At 39.1% G+C, this 18,023-nt stretch overlaps 1 protein-coding gene across 3 annotated transcripts in view; it reads right to left on the reverse strand.

Annotated features, from left to right (window-relative positions):
• LAMA3 (laminin subunit alpha 3) overlaps positions 1-18,023 on the reverse strand; it is a 2,187,360-nt gene that overhangs the window by 567,746 nt on the left and 1,601,591 nt on the right. For all 3 annotated transcript variants that reach the window (XM_044065357.1, XM_044065355.1, XM_044065356.1), the window contains exon 36: positions 6,341-6,481. In XM_044065357.1, the coding sequence (XP_043921292.1) occupies positions 6,341-6,481 (141 nt within the window). The remainder of the gene's footprint in view (positions 1-6,340; positions 6,482-18,023) is intronic.

Here is an 18,023-nt window from a genome sequence, read left to right on the forward strand (position 1 = left end):
GAAGAGAGATGAAGAAAACAGAAGAAACAATACATAGCAAGAATTCAGAATAAAGAACTAGAAATGGACAGGTATGAAATATGGGCCAAGATACTTGTGCCTTTAGGAATCAAGGCATAAGAGATAAGAGCTTCTATTTTGATTAAAAAAGAGACTTATTGTGACATTTTCTTTGAGATTGATGCATTATTTGAAACTTTTTGGGAGAATATGAAAAAAGAAAAGAAATGTATCCATGAAATAAATTTATTATAAAGACTTTTTTGTGAAACACAAAAAAGTAATATACAACTTCAGACAGAAACTGAAAGAGAAACTACTAAAAATATTTACTAAAGAACTTTTGGAAAGAAGTGAAGGACATTTACAAAGTGTTTGACAATAGATTATTTTGGATAGGGGCTTAGGACTATAATGTGATTTTGAAAATGGAAAATGGATACTTGCACATATTTCTAATATGATTAATGTTGATTGAAGGCCATAGGGCTGTTGGTAAGTATTGGGGACAACCAAAAACATTTTTATTTTTTTTTTTGTGGGAGGGAGGGACATTTTGTAAGTGAGATACGAAGAAATGTTATTTAAGTGGGGAGGCTGGTCATGATACTAGAAAATGTGAAAAGAAATCTTATAAATGCAAACAAATAGGGCATTTATTGATGGATTATGAGAAAGAGAAAGATTCTGAATTTAATATAGAGGGACAGATTAGAGAAGAGACACATAATAAAGAGCAAGTGCAACAAGATGAACAACAAGAAGAGAAAGGAGAGAGTAATGACATCAGTATACATGAAGAAAGTGTGATTAATACACAAAAAAGAGGAAGAGGAGAGAAGGAAAGTGGATCAGAAGTTAGTGATGGAGAAGATACAGATTGAAAAAAATGGTAAAAAAAAGTTCTGGTGGAAAAAGGGTTAAAAACAGAAAAAGAAAATTTCAGGATGTAGTTTGAAAGTAAAAAAGAAAGGAAATGGATAAATACATAATTTATTTCAAATTAAGGAGAAGGAAAGCAAATAACCTTAGATTTTTATCTACCACTGTTAATAGTACAAATAATGTAGTAAGAATGATTGAGCTATTAGAATGGTCTAATATGTGTGAAGCAGCTTTACTAGTATTAGATGATGTTAGGAGTTTAAATAAAGAGGAAAGAAAACAGAGACTTTACAGATTGGAGGTATAATATGGAATTTGGGTACAGAGACTTGTTCAAGGATAGCTATATTATAAAGGATGTGAATAAAGATTTTGGCTAATGCTTTAGTTAAATTAGGAAGATTAACAGTAGTTGACTTTAGGTGGAAAGGGAAAGTTTATAGACTTACAGCAGTATACGCTTTGGTAATAAGTAAAAAAAGAGAGAAATTATTTCAAGAAATGCTGAACTATGTTGTGACGATAGGAGGTACTGCCAGCCATGCCAGGAGAACAGGGGCAGTGGATGTGTAACATATGCCAGTACAGCTAGCTGGAATTTTGTAGAAAATTATATGTCATGTGTATATCAAACTGATTTCTACAGATGCTTGTGCTGAAAATGTATTTGTGAGGTTTGCTTCTGTTAAAATGTAATAATGTACATGTAATAACTGTAACTGAATTAAATATGTAAGTTTAACACATGACTGTAAGAGAAGAGGTTAATCTGAAACTTTAAAAACTATCTGAAATTAAATTACTTTATGGATTAAGCCATAAAGATGTTATTCCATAGTTTTCAATGGAGCCAGAGATGCAATGTCTGTGCTAGAGAATAGGTTTTAGTTCCTGTAGGAAGAGTGGAATGGTTTTATGGATTTATGACTTACAGCAACTGCACCACATCTGAGCAATGCTCTTGTGTGTGTATTATTGACATGCAGGTGCTAAAATCCTGGCTGCTTCTAGTGTTGGTGATAGCATGGGAAACTGAGTCAAATGACCAGATGAGTGTAATGTCATTCTGTAAGCCAGAACTAACATTTAGGTATTAGCAGGAGATTGCTCTCAGCATTCTGTATTCTGTCTTGGATCTGACAACAAGGACACTCACCCACATTATCTTGCCTTGCTGTATTCAGTATGCTGGAACAGTAATTCTTTTGATTAGTCAGGAAAATATAGTGAGAATAGTTAAGCATTTTTTTCTGTAACTCTGTGACTCTTTCCTATTGTGTTATTTTCAATATTTCCTGTGACTGAAACTGTGGTGTTTACTGTAAATATTTACTACTTTCATGTTCTTTTACTATTTATTATTAAATATATTTAAACTTTTCATTGTTGCTGGTCCTTTCTAGAAAATATGTAAGTATTGAGAGTATTTGCAAATATGTATGTATTAATATTAACTATATACCCTTTTAAGAGCCTTATAGTAACTGACTTGTGGCACTGAATCTATCTTATAGTCTGGGCAAAGTTGGTAGAGCAGGTAATCTGTGTCAGTTTTTCCCAGCTCTGTGTGTATATGTGTGTGTGTGTGTGTGTGTGTGTGTGTGTGTGTGTGTGTGTGTGTGTGTGTGTGTGTGTGTGTGTGTGTGTGTGTGTGTGTGTGTGTGTGTGTGTGTGTGTGTGTGTGTGTGTGTGTGTGTGTGTGTGTGTGTGTGTGTTTGAAAACTAAATCTCAAACAGTGTGGGTGTCAGCTACTTGGGCAGGGACATGAAGCACTGGTTTCACAGAGAGAGAGTGATGGAGGACTTGGCTTGGGCATTCGGCTGAGGACTTAACTCTGAAGCTTTTCCAGTAGGGAGCCTTACTGGAGACCTGGGGAGAGACAGAGAGAGAGAAGCCCACATCCCGGGGAGTGTGTTCCCTGTATGCTCTTAAGGGAAACTGTGCACTGGCCTAGAGTGGAGGCATCACATGTGTTATAGTAAACATGGACATAATAATAACAAGAGATTTTAAATGTGACTTAAGATCTAAAAATCAAAGAGAGAGATCAGATAAGAAAATAATGGAAGAAATAATAAAATGTGGGAAGTTAGAGTTATGAAGCTTAAAATAAGTACATATTGAATAGGAAAATTGAAAACAGAAATATATTATATTTTTGATATCTAAAACTATAAAAATGGTGATAGAAGATGAGTGGCATGAGAAAGGTAGAAAATATATAATAATGTTATGGAAAGCTCATTTGACTGAGAGATTTTTATAGTAATTGGTCAGAATGATGTACAATATACAAAGAGAAACATAAAAATGGACTTAATTTGGGAATATAGAAAAAGACAAACAGATAAAAGGAATATGAAGAAACACAAAAATCTGTTTTATGCAATCTGGACAGAAATGAAAGAAAATATTTCAGAAAAGAAGAAGAAGAGATTTATCAAATTAAAACTTTACTGTATAAACACAATATTTTTAGAAGGAAAAAGATGTGTTGCCATATTTGAGTAAAAAAGGAAAAGAAGATGGTGCCATAATGACAGAAATAACAAATAATGACAGAGAAGCTGAAAGAGAACAAAGGAATATTATATATATTGTAGTCCAGTATGTTAAAGAGATGGCGAAAAAGGAGAAAGAAAAAACTGGAGGATGAAGAAATTAGCAGAAGATATGAATAATGAAATGGGAAAATAAATTACAATTAAGGATTTAGAGAAGATAATAAAGGAAGCAAACATAAATTCAGCAGAAGGACTAAATTGTACAGGATTTGTAATGTATAAGAATTTGATAAAATGGCAGAAAGTCATTTTGGTAGAAATATAGTTAAATGATGGTATTTGTTATGCAGAAATATATAGGGGGGGTCATGAGATTTATATGGAAAAAAGGAGAGAAGAATGAAATAAAATGTGGAAGCCAGTAATGTTAAACAATAGTGATTATAAGTTATTTATAAAGATAATACAAAAAAGATTAGAACATAAACTGAATTACATTATGGAAGAAGGCATTTATGACATTAAAGGAAACAGAAACCAAAAATTATTAATAATAATTAGGGAAATGGTGGATTATATCAAAAAATAAAAAAAGAAGTAAAATTAATGGTGGCTGATATAAATAAAGTGGTTGATTCAATACAGCATGAAATTTAATGTCAAATAATGGAAGACTATAATTGTAGTAGGCAAATAAAAAAATATGCAAGTCCGTATATAAAAATACTAAGATTAGAATCTTAGTAGATGGCTGGTTGTCTAAGTGAAGAAGTTGAAATGAACAGAGGTTTAAAACAAGGATATCCAATGAGTAGAATTTTGTTTGTAATAGTCATGAATTCTGTAGTAAGAGAGATAAATGAAGACATGGGTAAAAATAGATATGCACAGGAAAATGGTATTTCTGCAGATGTTATAATATCAATGGCTAAAAATAGAGTGGAAATGAAAGAGGTAATTATATACTACATAAAAAATTGCAAGACGTTGGATTAATAATGAATAAGGAAAAATGTGAGGGTTCTGGAGATGAGAAACGGTTGGGAGGAATACAAATTGGAAGAAGAAAAAAAGATATCAATATAAGAAATTGATTTTGGTGAATTTTCTTTATTAAATGAACAATGGGAGAACATTTTTTGAGAGAGAACATTTTTTGAGAATTAAAAGGAGTTAGTTTTATGTGGAGCAGGTATAGATTGGCTTTTAAGAAGAAAGTACATTTAATTAATACACTATGGATGGGGAAAATATGATACCAAGAGAAATGGTGAAGCAATTTTTTTGAAATAATCTTTCGATTTATATGGGGATCTAGATTAAATTGAGTTAAAGGAGTAATGCTAAATATATATGGATATGAAGGTGAGGGTTTGGGTTTACTGAACCCAACAGTACACTGGGCTTCATTGAATCTAAGGTATTAAAATGAATAAATGGAAAAAAAGATAAGTTGGAAGAATATTTAAGTAGGGATGGGATGGTCACAAAAAAAGATGATTTAATCCCATGCAAAGATAGCTGAACTATAGAAAGCAACTTCTGCATTGTGATCACCAGCAGAGCATTCTGCCAGGTGGCAGTTCAAAAAGGAAACTGCATGATGTACATGAGCTAATTCTCAAATCTCCAAACTGAGCTCACTTTCAGGTGACCTAACTGGAGGTAACCAAAGACAGAAGGGAACCTCATCATCATTAGTCAAAGGGACCAGCTTTACAATCACTTCAAATAGAACCATATCCAGCATAAAAAAATTAAGTCTTGAGTATGACCGCTTATAGAAGTGGTAGAGGAAACCTCCTGAGAAAAGTCCTATCTCTATAATCTCAGTGATTCCCAGACAAGTCTATCAGAATTATCATTGACCTTGGTATCAAAATCTCTTGCCACAATCCATCTTGGATCTTAGCACTATGTTGTCAAGGAAATCTATGAACTCATGTACAAAGGTCTCCGAATAATAAAGGAGATGGTAGACGAGGAGAAATCAAGTTAGTTGTTCCTGCAAGGGCATACTCAAAAGATACGGTTGCTCATTGTTACTATGAGTCATCTCAAAACTGTATTCTAAAACATTCACTCTTCCACCGGTAATGCCCTGTCTGTTACTTTTAACTAGCCAGAATCACAGTGGTACTGCAGCAACCAGATAAGGACTAATTTTTTCATTCAAGCACATTTTGGTAACCAGTGACAAATTAGTACCACATAACAAGAAAGAAATAATTCTCAGCTTGTTCCAGATCAATCTGATACTGCACAACAGGGCACAAGATAAGGCTCTAAAATTGTAGGTCCACACTGATGACAACTGATCACTATGCAACTCCCTAGGAAGTTCACAAAGGCAGCACAGTGTTCTGTCCTCAAGACACCATTTGCAAGAGTTAAAACAATTAACTTTACAAGTGCCATGTTTTCTAGACAGTGCTGGCACAAAACCAGAATGTTGCCTCCCCCCTTCCTAATGGAAATTAGCATTTCCAGTCTAGCGACTGCATAAACTTATGCTGCAAAGTGGACAGGCTGACTGAAAAGGGTAGATGACAAATCTAATCAGTACTTCCCACAAGGACATAATCAAATGAGTTGGTTGATCCCTGAATAGTAGGAGATCCTGCTATACATGAAACCCATCACAAAGGGGTTTCAGTAATTTGAACAAATACTAAAATATAAATTGGCATTAGATACTGATTACTAAAATAAATAAGCTTTTACCAAGAAAGTGATACATTAAACTGGATGCAGTTAAGAGTATCAGTTTACAGTGCTCTTCTATAATACATTCTTAAATGTACAAGTACATTTTTTTTGTTTGGACTAACCAGCACTGATGTATGACTGAAGTAACTATGAAAAAGATATAAGCATATGTTTGTTTTTATCTGTGCTGAGACACTGAGTGGTTATGCTACACAAGACAAGAGAATGCTATAAACCATACCTTTGTTCTGTACTTGTCTGTGCTATGACACTGATTAGTTCTCCTGAAGCAAAAACAGCTTGTACATCCTTTGGGATTTTCTGGGTCCAGGTAAAATGAGCCAGGACGACAAACATCACATCTTGGTCCTTCAACATTTTCCTAGTGAAGAAACACAAAAAGATACCGTCCATATTTATTCTAGTTTAGGAACTGTATAGCTACATAAAATATATAACTCTTGAGATGAAGTTTCTCTTGCATAAGTTACTGCACACCTCAGGAAGTCATTATAATAGCTGATGTGCAGTAATATATGTCTGTGCCACGCACACAACTGCCTTTTTACATTTATAGAATGGACTTGTGTGTTTTAATACATTTAAACTTTAAATTGTTTATATACTAGAGATGTATAATGCAGACAAAGATATATTTACTTATTTTAATGTAAAACAGTCATGCCATCAAATGTAACATATACTCTTATGGTACTAAACATGTTCGGAGCAATGTGTTTTTTAATTAAAGTCACAGTATGTTTGAAGTCTGCACAACTCCTTAATGAAGTACATCTAATACTGCTAAGTTCCTTTTAATTACACAAGACTATATCTGAAAATACCCATACAAGTTTAAGCACTACATTTTTTTACAAAGCTCTTGAAAGAATCTCGGAAATCTTGTCCTTTTTCCCAAGTGTGTAACTGTGTTTTCTGACTTCTTCCTCCAAGTCTGTTGACTTGTGCATATTAAATACACACTGTGCCTTATAAGCAGGAAGTACCTTTTACAGAGAATAGTGAAGAACAGAAAAATGTTCTAAATACTGCTGTTCTACTTTGAATTATTTATTTAATATTTGTTGACTGGGAAAATCCAACTAGAACACATCTTATTTTCAGCGGAGGCCTAGGAAGAAATACTCCAGATACATGTCTTTGGATTGTGAGAGGAAACCAGACTATCCAGAGGAAACCCATGCAAATGCAGGGAGAATAATCAAACTCCACACAGAAGGCACCCCAGCCAAGAACCAAACCAGAGAACCTCTTGGTGTGAGGCGACAATGTTAACCGCTGCACCACTGCGACTTCTACAAAAACAGTGATCCAAAGTAATAAAAAATAATGCTTGAACACATAAAAAATTAACTTTGAGCAATTTTTGTAAGGGGCAAGCCTCCTTTCAACCCCCCGCCCCAAACTTATACATACTAACTCCATGAACAGAGGAATTTCTCAAAAGAAGTGAATCACGGTCAGGGCACACCAAGAAATCTCACTGGCAATGATTTCCTATGGGAAACAGCACTTGACATTCTTTCAATGTTTTTTTCTACGGGCAAATGAAGCTCAAGAAATTTAATCTTGACTACCTGTAGAGAAGCCAATTACTGCTTTGAATATGCAGTTTCACCAGTTGCAGGACAGGAAGGATGAATGCTGGCTATGTGAGTGGTGCCATGTAAAAGCACTCACAGTATGAATATCTTAGATATCTTGCTGGATAGTAAGGTATTTGATCTTTATCCTGAGGTGCTTTCCATCAATCGATATTGTATACTTTTATAGGAAGACACTGAAGACTCTGCTAAACAGCAAAACCCAACAACCAGACCAGCACAGTTGGAGAAGGAAAAAAGACTTTATTAAAAAGTCAAAAACACAGCCCACATACCGGTTTCGGCCCTAAGCCTTTGTCAATGTACATACAGACTGTGAAAAATAACCCTTTTATAGGGTAACATATTCATGGCTAACCAATCACCATAGGCAAATCATAAATATTCATTTAAGACAGGTGAAAACCCCCCTAGTCTTGATAAAGGCTTAGTGCCGAAACCGGTCTGTGGGCTGTGTCTTTGACTTTTTAATAAAGTCTTTTCCTTCTCCAACTGTGCTGGTCTGGCTGTTTGGCTTTACTTTTATAGGAAACCATGCAGTAAATGGTCTGCCATAGCAAATAAATTTCAGCTTACTACTGTCTTCTTAGATCCATGTCACAAAATCTAATGCGATGCAATCAAAAGCCATGCCTTCTGGAAAAAAAATGGTATCAACATGATGTCTGTTGTCATTTTTTTTTCTGTGCAGTCAAGCAGCTACGCTCTCATGCACCCCAAACTTACTATATTATTAAGGCAAAGGTTACTGTATCTTGAGGCAAAGGTGAATCCTAGATTGTAATGAATTTATTCATTCCATAAGCAATTCAGCAAACTGCCCATAACTTGTTCAGTACAAAATGGCTAGCTAACTTTCTTCTTTGCTTCCAGTGAAATATGTCAGGTTTGGTGTTGTTATGCCAAAATCTCATTCTGAAAAAGCACATGACATTTACTTTCACAAACTCATTCTTTCCACATATCATTACTTTCTTTGAGTCAAACTTTCAAAACAGCTTTAATGGACTGCAGCCTAAAAAGTCTAAAATGTTTGAGTTCAGCTAAAAAGATCTGCAGGGACTGTCCTACATCTTATAGATTCATAGTTATTTATGTCATAGGTATTCATAGTCATAGGTATTTATCAGGCTAACGACGACAAGGGCCTTTTTAAGCCTAGCCATGCATCCCAAATATCTGACAAGTTCTGGTACCTTTGGTAAGTGTAAGCAGGGACTTGGGAGATGAAACATTTACAAGCAGAGGCATGGGAAATAAAGCATTTACAGGTTGTCTCTGTCCATTAGAGACATAGGTGCCAAACCAGGAATGAATTCCCTATTTCCCATCCAACTGTCCAAGTCGAACTTGAATTGGGTTAGGGGAGAAACCCTTCTTCACATGGATGGAGAGCCTGTTCCAGAGAAGGTGTAGTCTCTGGAATACATACCTGTATCTCCAGCAGGTCATATTTATATGACAGGCAAGGTTTAAATCTATAGAATGGGTAATTCTGGTGCTGTTTTGTGGATATGCAGGAAGTCCATCAGAGTTGGGTCTGACAATGCCCTGTATGCCAGGCACAGATCACCCCTCAACAATCTGTAGGAGACAGAATACAGTGATAGGGCCTTGAGGTGGTCTGCATAGCACATGTTACTTATGCCCTGTATTTTTTTAGTGAGGAACCTCTGTGGACATTTCAACTGTTGGATATACCTGGTTAGGTACATACCAAAGGGGGCACTGTGCTCAGTGATAGGTCTGATTAATGCCAAATACAGTGGAGCAATGCCTTCCTTGGACCTAGATGCCATACCTTTGTTTATAAGTTGTGCAATACAGAATGATTTCCTCATTACTGTAGACACGTGATGTTCAAAGGCTAGATTACTGTCTATGAGTGTCACTAAATCCCTAACTATTGGGTCAACTCTAAGGGGTGTGCTGTCAATGTGATAGTTACCAGGGGTGGATGACTTCCCAAAGGATACTACTGTGCATTTCTTGGCATTTAGCTTTAGTCCATGGCTCTGACACCAGTTGTTTGTCTGTGTCAGCCCTTCTTGGAGAACATTTGTGTCAGTGCGGGATTCAATGACAGACCCTAATTTGCAATCATCTGCAAATTTAGTCAGCCAGAGACCACTGACATTGGCCATGACTTCAGAGAAGTAAATACCAAAAAGCCAGTTCGAGGACTGATCCTTGAGGGATTCCACTTGTGAGTGGCTGCTTTGTAGAGTTGGACTCCCCGTTACTAACTTCCTGGATCCTGTCTGTGAGCCAGCTGGCTATCCACTGGGTGACATACTGGTTTGTACCTAACCTCTTGAGTTTGTCAACAATGCTCGAGTGGGGTATTGTGTTAAATGCCTTAGCCAGGTCAAGGTAGGTGGTGTGAACCATTTTGCTTTCCTTCATTGCTTTGGTGAGTTTTTCATAGAACTTCACTAGTTTGTGTAGACATGACCTGCCCTTGACAAAATCAAAGTGGGTTGGGTCCAGTGCCTGGAGGTTTACTATATCATTATTGATCATTTCCATGATAATTCTTTCCACGGCTTTGCATATAAGACTAGTGAGACGTATGGGTCTATAGTTTTCTGGGTGTGTAGATGGCCCACCTTTGTGCGATGGAATGACTGTTGCTGTTCTCCATTCATGAGACACAAAGCCTGTTTGGATGCCACAGTTAAATATCAATTCCACAGGGCCTGATAGGTCATGTTTCATGTTATTTAGAAGGCATCTTGGGAATTTGTCTGAGCCCATTGATGCAGTGGTCTTAGCCTTTAGAGAGAGCATTAAAGACCTGTTCCCTAGCAATAGCAGGGGAAGTTATACTTGATGGTATATCCTGAGGGACGTTTGAGGGAGAGAGGCATAAAGTTGGAGTTGAATTTATTGGCTGGTAGGTTTGCTATATCTTCTGGTTCAGTACAAGTGGCTCTATTTACAATGAGCTCTGCATACAACTGTGTATTGCCTTTGAGGTTGTGGATGTAGCTAAAGAACGCCTTGTAGGTGTCCTTGGCTTGGGTGCCAAATTTATCTCAAATTTGGCTTTGGTAGACTTTATTTGTCCTCTGATTTATTTGTTTAGTTTGATGAGAGTGTTTTTATCCTGCTGGGTGCTGCACCTCCTAATTTTTGCCAGGATTTTCTTCCTTCTGTCACACAGTCTATTAATTTTGTAATTCCATCACAGTGGCTTGTTTTTTTGAGTCAGTTCTGTACTTCTTCATGGTATGTACAGCTGCCTACATGCAGCTGTTAATATGCTTGTACAGGGTTTCTGTGAATGGGGGGGGGGGTGCAGCACTCTTCCATATTAGTGAGGACTAGATCCAGTATGGTTGCACCCCTGGGTTGGTGTATTAACAATCTGGTCCAGGGAATTTGTGTATACAAAATCCAGGAATCTCTGTGCCTGTACATTTGGTGTCATATAGGATTCCCAGTGAATAGTGGATTAATTAAAGTTGCCCATGAATATGGTATTAGGTTGGATGGTGAGTGTTTCCATTAAGTTTAAATACATGGTACAGGTTTCCTGGGTCATACAAGGGGACCTACAGCTTGCAAAGAAGTGGTATTGGAGCAGCTCAAGTGCATTGTCCTGTTTGACCAACCTTGAGGTATATTTAATTTTGAAGTAAATCAAGATACCTCCACCTTTAGACCTTGTATGTGTAGTAGCTGGTCTAAATGTGTGGAAGGCATTACAACCTTGCACTGTCAGTATGCTTTCCACAGCTTTAAACCATATCTCAGTGACTGCATAGACATCAGCATTCTCTAGGGTGAAGAGAACTTCTAGGGAGTGGAGTTTTTTGTTTAGACTCCTAGCATTGAGCAGTAATACCTTTAGATTTTCTTGGTTTTGATTTGCTATGTTGGAAGTACTTTCAGTTTGGCATTGCCTAAAAAAGGCACTATGGGGGAAGGCAATGTTTTAGCTAATATATGAAGTCTAGAGGGGAGAGGTGCAGACCATTTGTTGACCAATATTGCACCAACTTTGAATGACACCAGAAACTAATCCAATTATTAAAGTCAGTCATCTTTTGTTCGTATTGTGGTATCATCCTTTGAGAAGGTAAAATGCTGCTCAGTGCTAGGCTCATACCAGGCTGGGACACACATTCCAAGAACTCCATGATATCTGTCTTCATATAGTCTAGGGAGGTACATCTCAGGTCATTTATACCTACATGAACTATGACTGAGTCATACTGGTACTTGTAGTCCAATGACCTGAGTGGGTGTGTAATGTGGTGGATCCTAGCCCCCAATAAGCAAGTGACTGTGACTTTCTCTTTCTCTTACTCAGCTTGGTGAGAGGGTCATCAATGTGTCTCATAATGGAGTCTTCAATGACTATAATGTTGGATTGTGTGGTGGCTTGCCTTACTGGCTTGGAAGTAGAGGGTTCATGAAATGTGGCTGTATGTGTTGATGTGGGTGTTGTTTTGAAAGAGTGCATTTGGGAATGCTGAGGGTATTTGTTATGTATACTTCATCTAGGGGGTGTCTGGGGTTTAGGAAGGTTACATTTAAGTGCCTCATCATATATGAGTCTATCTGTCTGCTTTGAATTGTGTGTGATGGGTGCAGAATGTGTACTGCTGACAATCTTAATGACATTCTTCTTCTTCTTTTGGCTGCTCCCATCAGTGGTCGCCACAGCAGATCAACTGTTTCCATTTTTTCCTGTCCTCTGCATCTTGCACACCAACCACCTGCATGTCCTCTCTCACCACAGCCTTCCTCTTTTCCTGTTACCTGGCAGCTTCATCCTTAGCATCTTTTTCCCAGTATACTCTGCATCCCTCCTCAGCACATGTCCAAACCAACATAATCTTGCCTCTCTGCCTTTGTCTCCAAACCTTGCAACCTGGGCTGACCCTCTAATATACTTATTCCTAATCATGTCCATCCTCGTCACACCCAGTGCAAATCTTAACATCTTCAACTCGGCCACGTCAAGCTCTGACTCCTGCCTTTTTGTCAATGCCACTGTCTCCAACCCATATAACATAGCTGGTCTCACTACCCTCTTGTAGACCTTCCCTTTCACTCTTACTGGTACTCGTCTGTCATAAATCACTCCTGACACTCTTCTCCACCCACTCCATCCTGCCTGTACTCTCTTCTTCACCTCTATTCCACACTCACCATTACTCTGAACTGTTCATCCCAAGTATTTAAACTCATCCACTGTCGCCACCTCTACTCCTTGCATCCTCACCATTCCTCTGTCCTCCCTCTCATTCACACACATATATTCTGTCTTAGTCCTGCTGACCTTCATTCCTCTTCTCTCTAGAGCATATCTCCACCTCTCCAGGGTCTCCTCCACCTGTTCCCTACTCTCACTACAGATCACAATGTCATCTGCAAACATCATAGTCCACGGGGACTCCTGTCTGATCTCATCTGTCAACCTGTTCATCACCATTACAAATAAGAAAGGGCTCAGAGCTGATCCTTGATGTAATCCCACCTCCACCTTAAACGGATCTATCACTCCCACTGCAGTCCAATCTATAACTGATTATTACAGTTATTTATTAATTGTAAACCCTCCATGTTTTCTTCCAAAATTGCCGTTTTGGAGAGATTATTAGGGGAAAAGCAACATTTTGAGCCAAAATCGGGTACAGTTGAGAGGTTTGGATATGCCTAATTCTATAAAGCAGACCGCACCACTGTCACACTACCCTTGTACATATCCTGTACCACTCTTACATACTTCTCTGACACTCCTGACTTCCTCATACAATACCACAACTCCTCTCTAGGCACCCTGTCATATGCTTTCTCCAAATCCACAAAGACACAATGCAACTCCTTCTGACATTCTCTGTACTTCTCCATCAACACTCCCAAAGCAAACATCGCATCTGTAGTGCTCTTTCCTGACATGAAACCATACTGCTGATCACTAATCATCACCTCCCTTCTTAACCTAGCTACCACTACTCTTTCCCATAATGTCATGCTGTGACTGATCACTTTAATCCCTCTGTAGTTACTATAGCACTGCACATCACCCTTATTCTTACAAATCGGTACCAAAACACTTTTTCTCCATTCCTCAGGCATCCTCTCACTTTCCAAGATTTCATTAAAAAATCTTGTTAAAAACTCCACTGCCATTTCACCTAAACACCTCCAAACTTCCACAGGTATGTCATCTGGACCAACAGCCTTTCCATTCTTCATCCTCTTCATAGCTATCCTTACTTCCTCCTTGCTAATCCACTGCACTTCATGATTCACTATCCGCACATCATCCAACCTTCTCTCCCTCTCATTCTCTTCATTCATCAGCCCCTCAAAGTTCTCTTTCCATCTGCTCAACACACTCTCTTTGCTTGTGAGTACGTTTCCCTCATTATCCTTTATCACCTTTACCTGCTGCACATCTTTACTAGCTCGGTCCCTCTGTCTAGCCAGTCGGTACAGGTCCTTTTCTCCCTCCTTAGTGTCCAGCCTTTTATACAACTCATCATACCCCTTATCCTTAGCCTTCGCCACCTCTCTCTCTTTGCCATGCACCTCATCTCCTTACACTCTTGTCTACTTTCTTCATTTCTCTGACAATCCCAATTCTTTTTTGCCAACCTCTTTCTCTGTATACTCCCCTGTACTTCTTCATTCCTAGCATTCTCTAGGGTGAAGAGAACTTCTAGGGAGTGGAGTTTTTTGTTTAGACTCCTAGCATTGAGCAGTAATACCTTTAGATTTTCTTGGTTTTGATTTGCTATGTTGGAAGTACTTTCAGTTTGGCATTGCCTAAAAAAGGCACTATGGGGGAAGGCAATGTTTTAGCTAATATATGAAGTCTAGAGGGGAGAGGTGCAGACCATTTGTTGACCAATATTGCACCAACTTTGAATGACACCAGAAACTAATCCAATTATTAAAGTCAGTCATCTTTTGTTCGTATTGTGGTATCATCCTTTGAGAAGGTAAAATGCTGCTCAGTGCTAGGCTCATACCAGGCTGGGACACACATTCCAAGAACTCCATGATATCTGTCTTCATATAGTCTAGGGAGGTACATCTCAGGTCATTTATACCTACATGAACTATGACTGAGTCATACTGGTACTTGTAGTCCAATGACCTGAGTGGGTGTGTAATGTGGTGGATCCTAGCCCCCAATAAGCAAGTGACTGTGACTTTCTCTTTCTCTTACTCAGCTTGGTGAGAGGGTCATCAATGTGTCTCATAATGGAGTCTTCAATGACTATAATGTTGGATTGTGTGGTGGCTTGCCTTACTGGCTTGGAAGTAGAGGGTTCATGAAATGTGACTGTATGTGTTGATGTGGGTGTTGTTTTGAAAGAGTGCATTTGGGAATGTTGAGGGTATTTGTTATGTATACTTCATCTAGGGGGTGTCTGGGGTTTAGGAAGGTTACATTTAAGTGCCTCATCATATATGAGTCTATCTGTCGGCTTTGAATTGTGTGTGATGGGTGCAGAATGTGTACTGCTGACAATCTTAATGACATTCTTCTTCTTCTTTTGGCTGCTCCCATCAGTGGTCGCCACAGCAGATCAACCGTTTCCATTTTTTCCTGTCCTCTGCATCTTGCACACCAACCACCTGCATGTCCTCTCTCACCACAGCCTTCCTCTTTTCCTGTTACCTGGCAGCTTCATCCTTAGCATCTTTTTCCCAATATACTCTGCATCCCTCCTCAGCACATGTCCAAACCAACATAATCTTGCCTCTCTGCCTTTGTCTCCAAACCTTGCAACCTGGGCTGACCCTCTAATATACTTATTCCTAATCATGTCCATCCTCGTCACACCCAGTGCAAATCTTAACATCTTCAACTCGGCCACGTCAAGCTCTGACTCCTGCCTTTTTGTCAATGCCACTGTCTCCAACCCATATAACATAGCTGGTCTCACTACCCTCTTGTAGACCTTCCCTTTCACTCTTACTGGTACTCGTCTGTCATAAATCACTCCTGACACTCTTCTCCACCCACTCCATCCTGCCTGTACTCTCTTCTTCACCTCTATTCCATACTCACCATTACTCTGAACTGTTCATCCCAAGTATTTAAACTCATCCACTGTCGCCACCTCTACTCCTTGCATCCTCACCATTCCTCTGTCCTCCCTCTCATTCACACACATATATTCTGTCTTAGTCCTGCTGACCTTCATTCCTCTTCTCTCTAGAGCATATCTCCACCTCTCCAGGGTCTCCTCCACCTGTTCCCTACTCTCACTACAGATCACAATGTCATCTGCAAACATCATAGTCCACGGGGACTCCTGTCTGATCTCATCTGTCAACCTGTTCATCACCATTACAAATAAGAAAGGGCTCAGAGCTGATCCTTGATGTAATCCCACCTCCACCTTAAACGGATCTATCACTCCCACTGCAGTCCAATCTATAACTGATTATTACAGTTATTTATTAATTGTAAACCCTCCATGTTTTCTTCCAAAATTGCCGTTTTGCGGAGAGATTATTAGGGGAAAAGCAACATTTTGAGCCAAAATCGGGTACAGTTGAGAGGTTTGGATATGCCTAATTCTATAAAGCAGACCGCACCACTGTCACACTACCCTTGTACATATCCTGTACCACTCTTACATACTTCTCTGACACTCCTGACTTCCTCATACAATACCACAACTCCTCTCTAGGCACCCTGTCATATGCTTTCTCCAAATCCACAAAGACACAATGCAACTCCTTCTGACATTCTCTGTACTTCTCCATCAACACTCCCAAAGCAAACATCGCATCTGTAGTGCTCTTTCCTGACATGAAACCATACTGCTGATCACTAATCATCACCTCCCTTCTTAACCTAGCTACCACTACTCTTTCCCATAACGTCATGCTGTGACTGATCACTTTAATCCCTCTGTAGTTACTACAGCACTGCACATCACCCTTATTCTTACAAATCGGTACCAAAACACTTTTTCTCCATTCCTCAGGCATCCTCTCACTTTCCAAGATTTCATTAAACAATCTTGTTAAAAACTCCACTGCCATTTCACCTAAACACCTCCAAACTTCCACAGGTATGTCATCTGGACCAACAGCCTTTCCATTCTTCATCCTCTTCATAGCTATCCTTACTTCCTCCTTGCTAATCCACTGCACTTCATGATTCACTATCCGCACATCATCCAACCTTCTCTCCCTCTCATTCTCTTCATTCATCAGCCCCTCAAAGTTCTCTTTCCATCTGCTCAACACACTCTCTTTGCTTGTGAGTACGTTTCCCTCATTATCCTTTATCACCTTTACCTGCTGCACATCTTTACTAGCTCGGTCCCTCTGTCTAGCCAGTCGGTACAGGTCCTTTTCTCCCTCCTTAGTGTCCAGCCTTTTATACAACTCATCATACCCCTTATCCTTAGCCTTCGCCACCTCTCTCTCTTTGCCATGCACCTCATCTCCTTACACTCTTGTCTACTTTCTTCATTTCTCTGACAATCCCAATTCTTTTTTGCCAACCTCTTTCTCTGTATACTCCCCTGTACTTCTTCATTCCACCACCAGGTCTCCTTGTCCTCCTTCCTCTTTCCAGATGTCACACCAAGCACCTTTCTAGCCATCTCTCTTACTAGCTCTGCTGTAGTTACCCAGCTATTCGGTAACTCTTCACTGCCACCCAGTGCCTGTCTTAACTCTTCCCTGAACATCACCTCACAATTACCATTTTTCAATTTCCACCATTTGATCCTTGGTGCTGCCCTCACACTCATCCTACTCTTCTTGATCACCATTGTCATCCTACAAACCACCATCCTATGCTGCCTAACTACACTTTCCCCTGCCACCACTTTACAGTCTCCAATCTCCTTCAGACTGGCCCTTCTACATAAGATATAATCACCTGTGTGCATCTTCCTCCACTCTTGTATGTCAGCCTATGCTCCTCCCTCTTGTTAAAATACGTATTCAACACAGCCATGTCCATCCTTTTCGCAAAATCCACTACCATCTGACCTTCTGCATTCCTTTGCTTAACACCATACCTACCCATCACTTCCTCATCCCCTCTGTTCCCTTCACCAACATGCCCATTGAAATCTGCTCCAATCACCAGTGTCTCACCCTTGGGTACAGTCATCACCACTCCATCCAACTCACCCCAAAATTTTTCTTTCTCATCCATCGCACACCCAACTTGTGGAGCATATGCACTAACAACATTCATCATTACACCATCAATTTCCAGCTTCATAAACATCACTCTATCCGACACTCTTTTCATCTCCAAAACACTCTTAGCATACTGTTCCTTCAAGATAATGC

This window comes from Protopterus annectens, chromosome 3.part0, assembly GCF_019279795.1.
Source record: "Protopterus annectens isolate FY-2018-M chromosome 3.part0, PAN1.0, whole genome shotgun sequence".
Taxonomy (NCBI): domain Eukaryota; kingdom Metazoa; phylum Chordata; order Ceratodontiformes; family Protopteridae; genus Protopterus; species Protopterus annectens.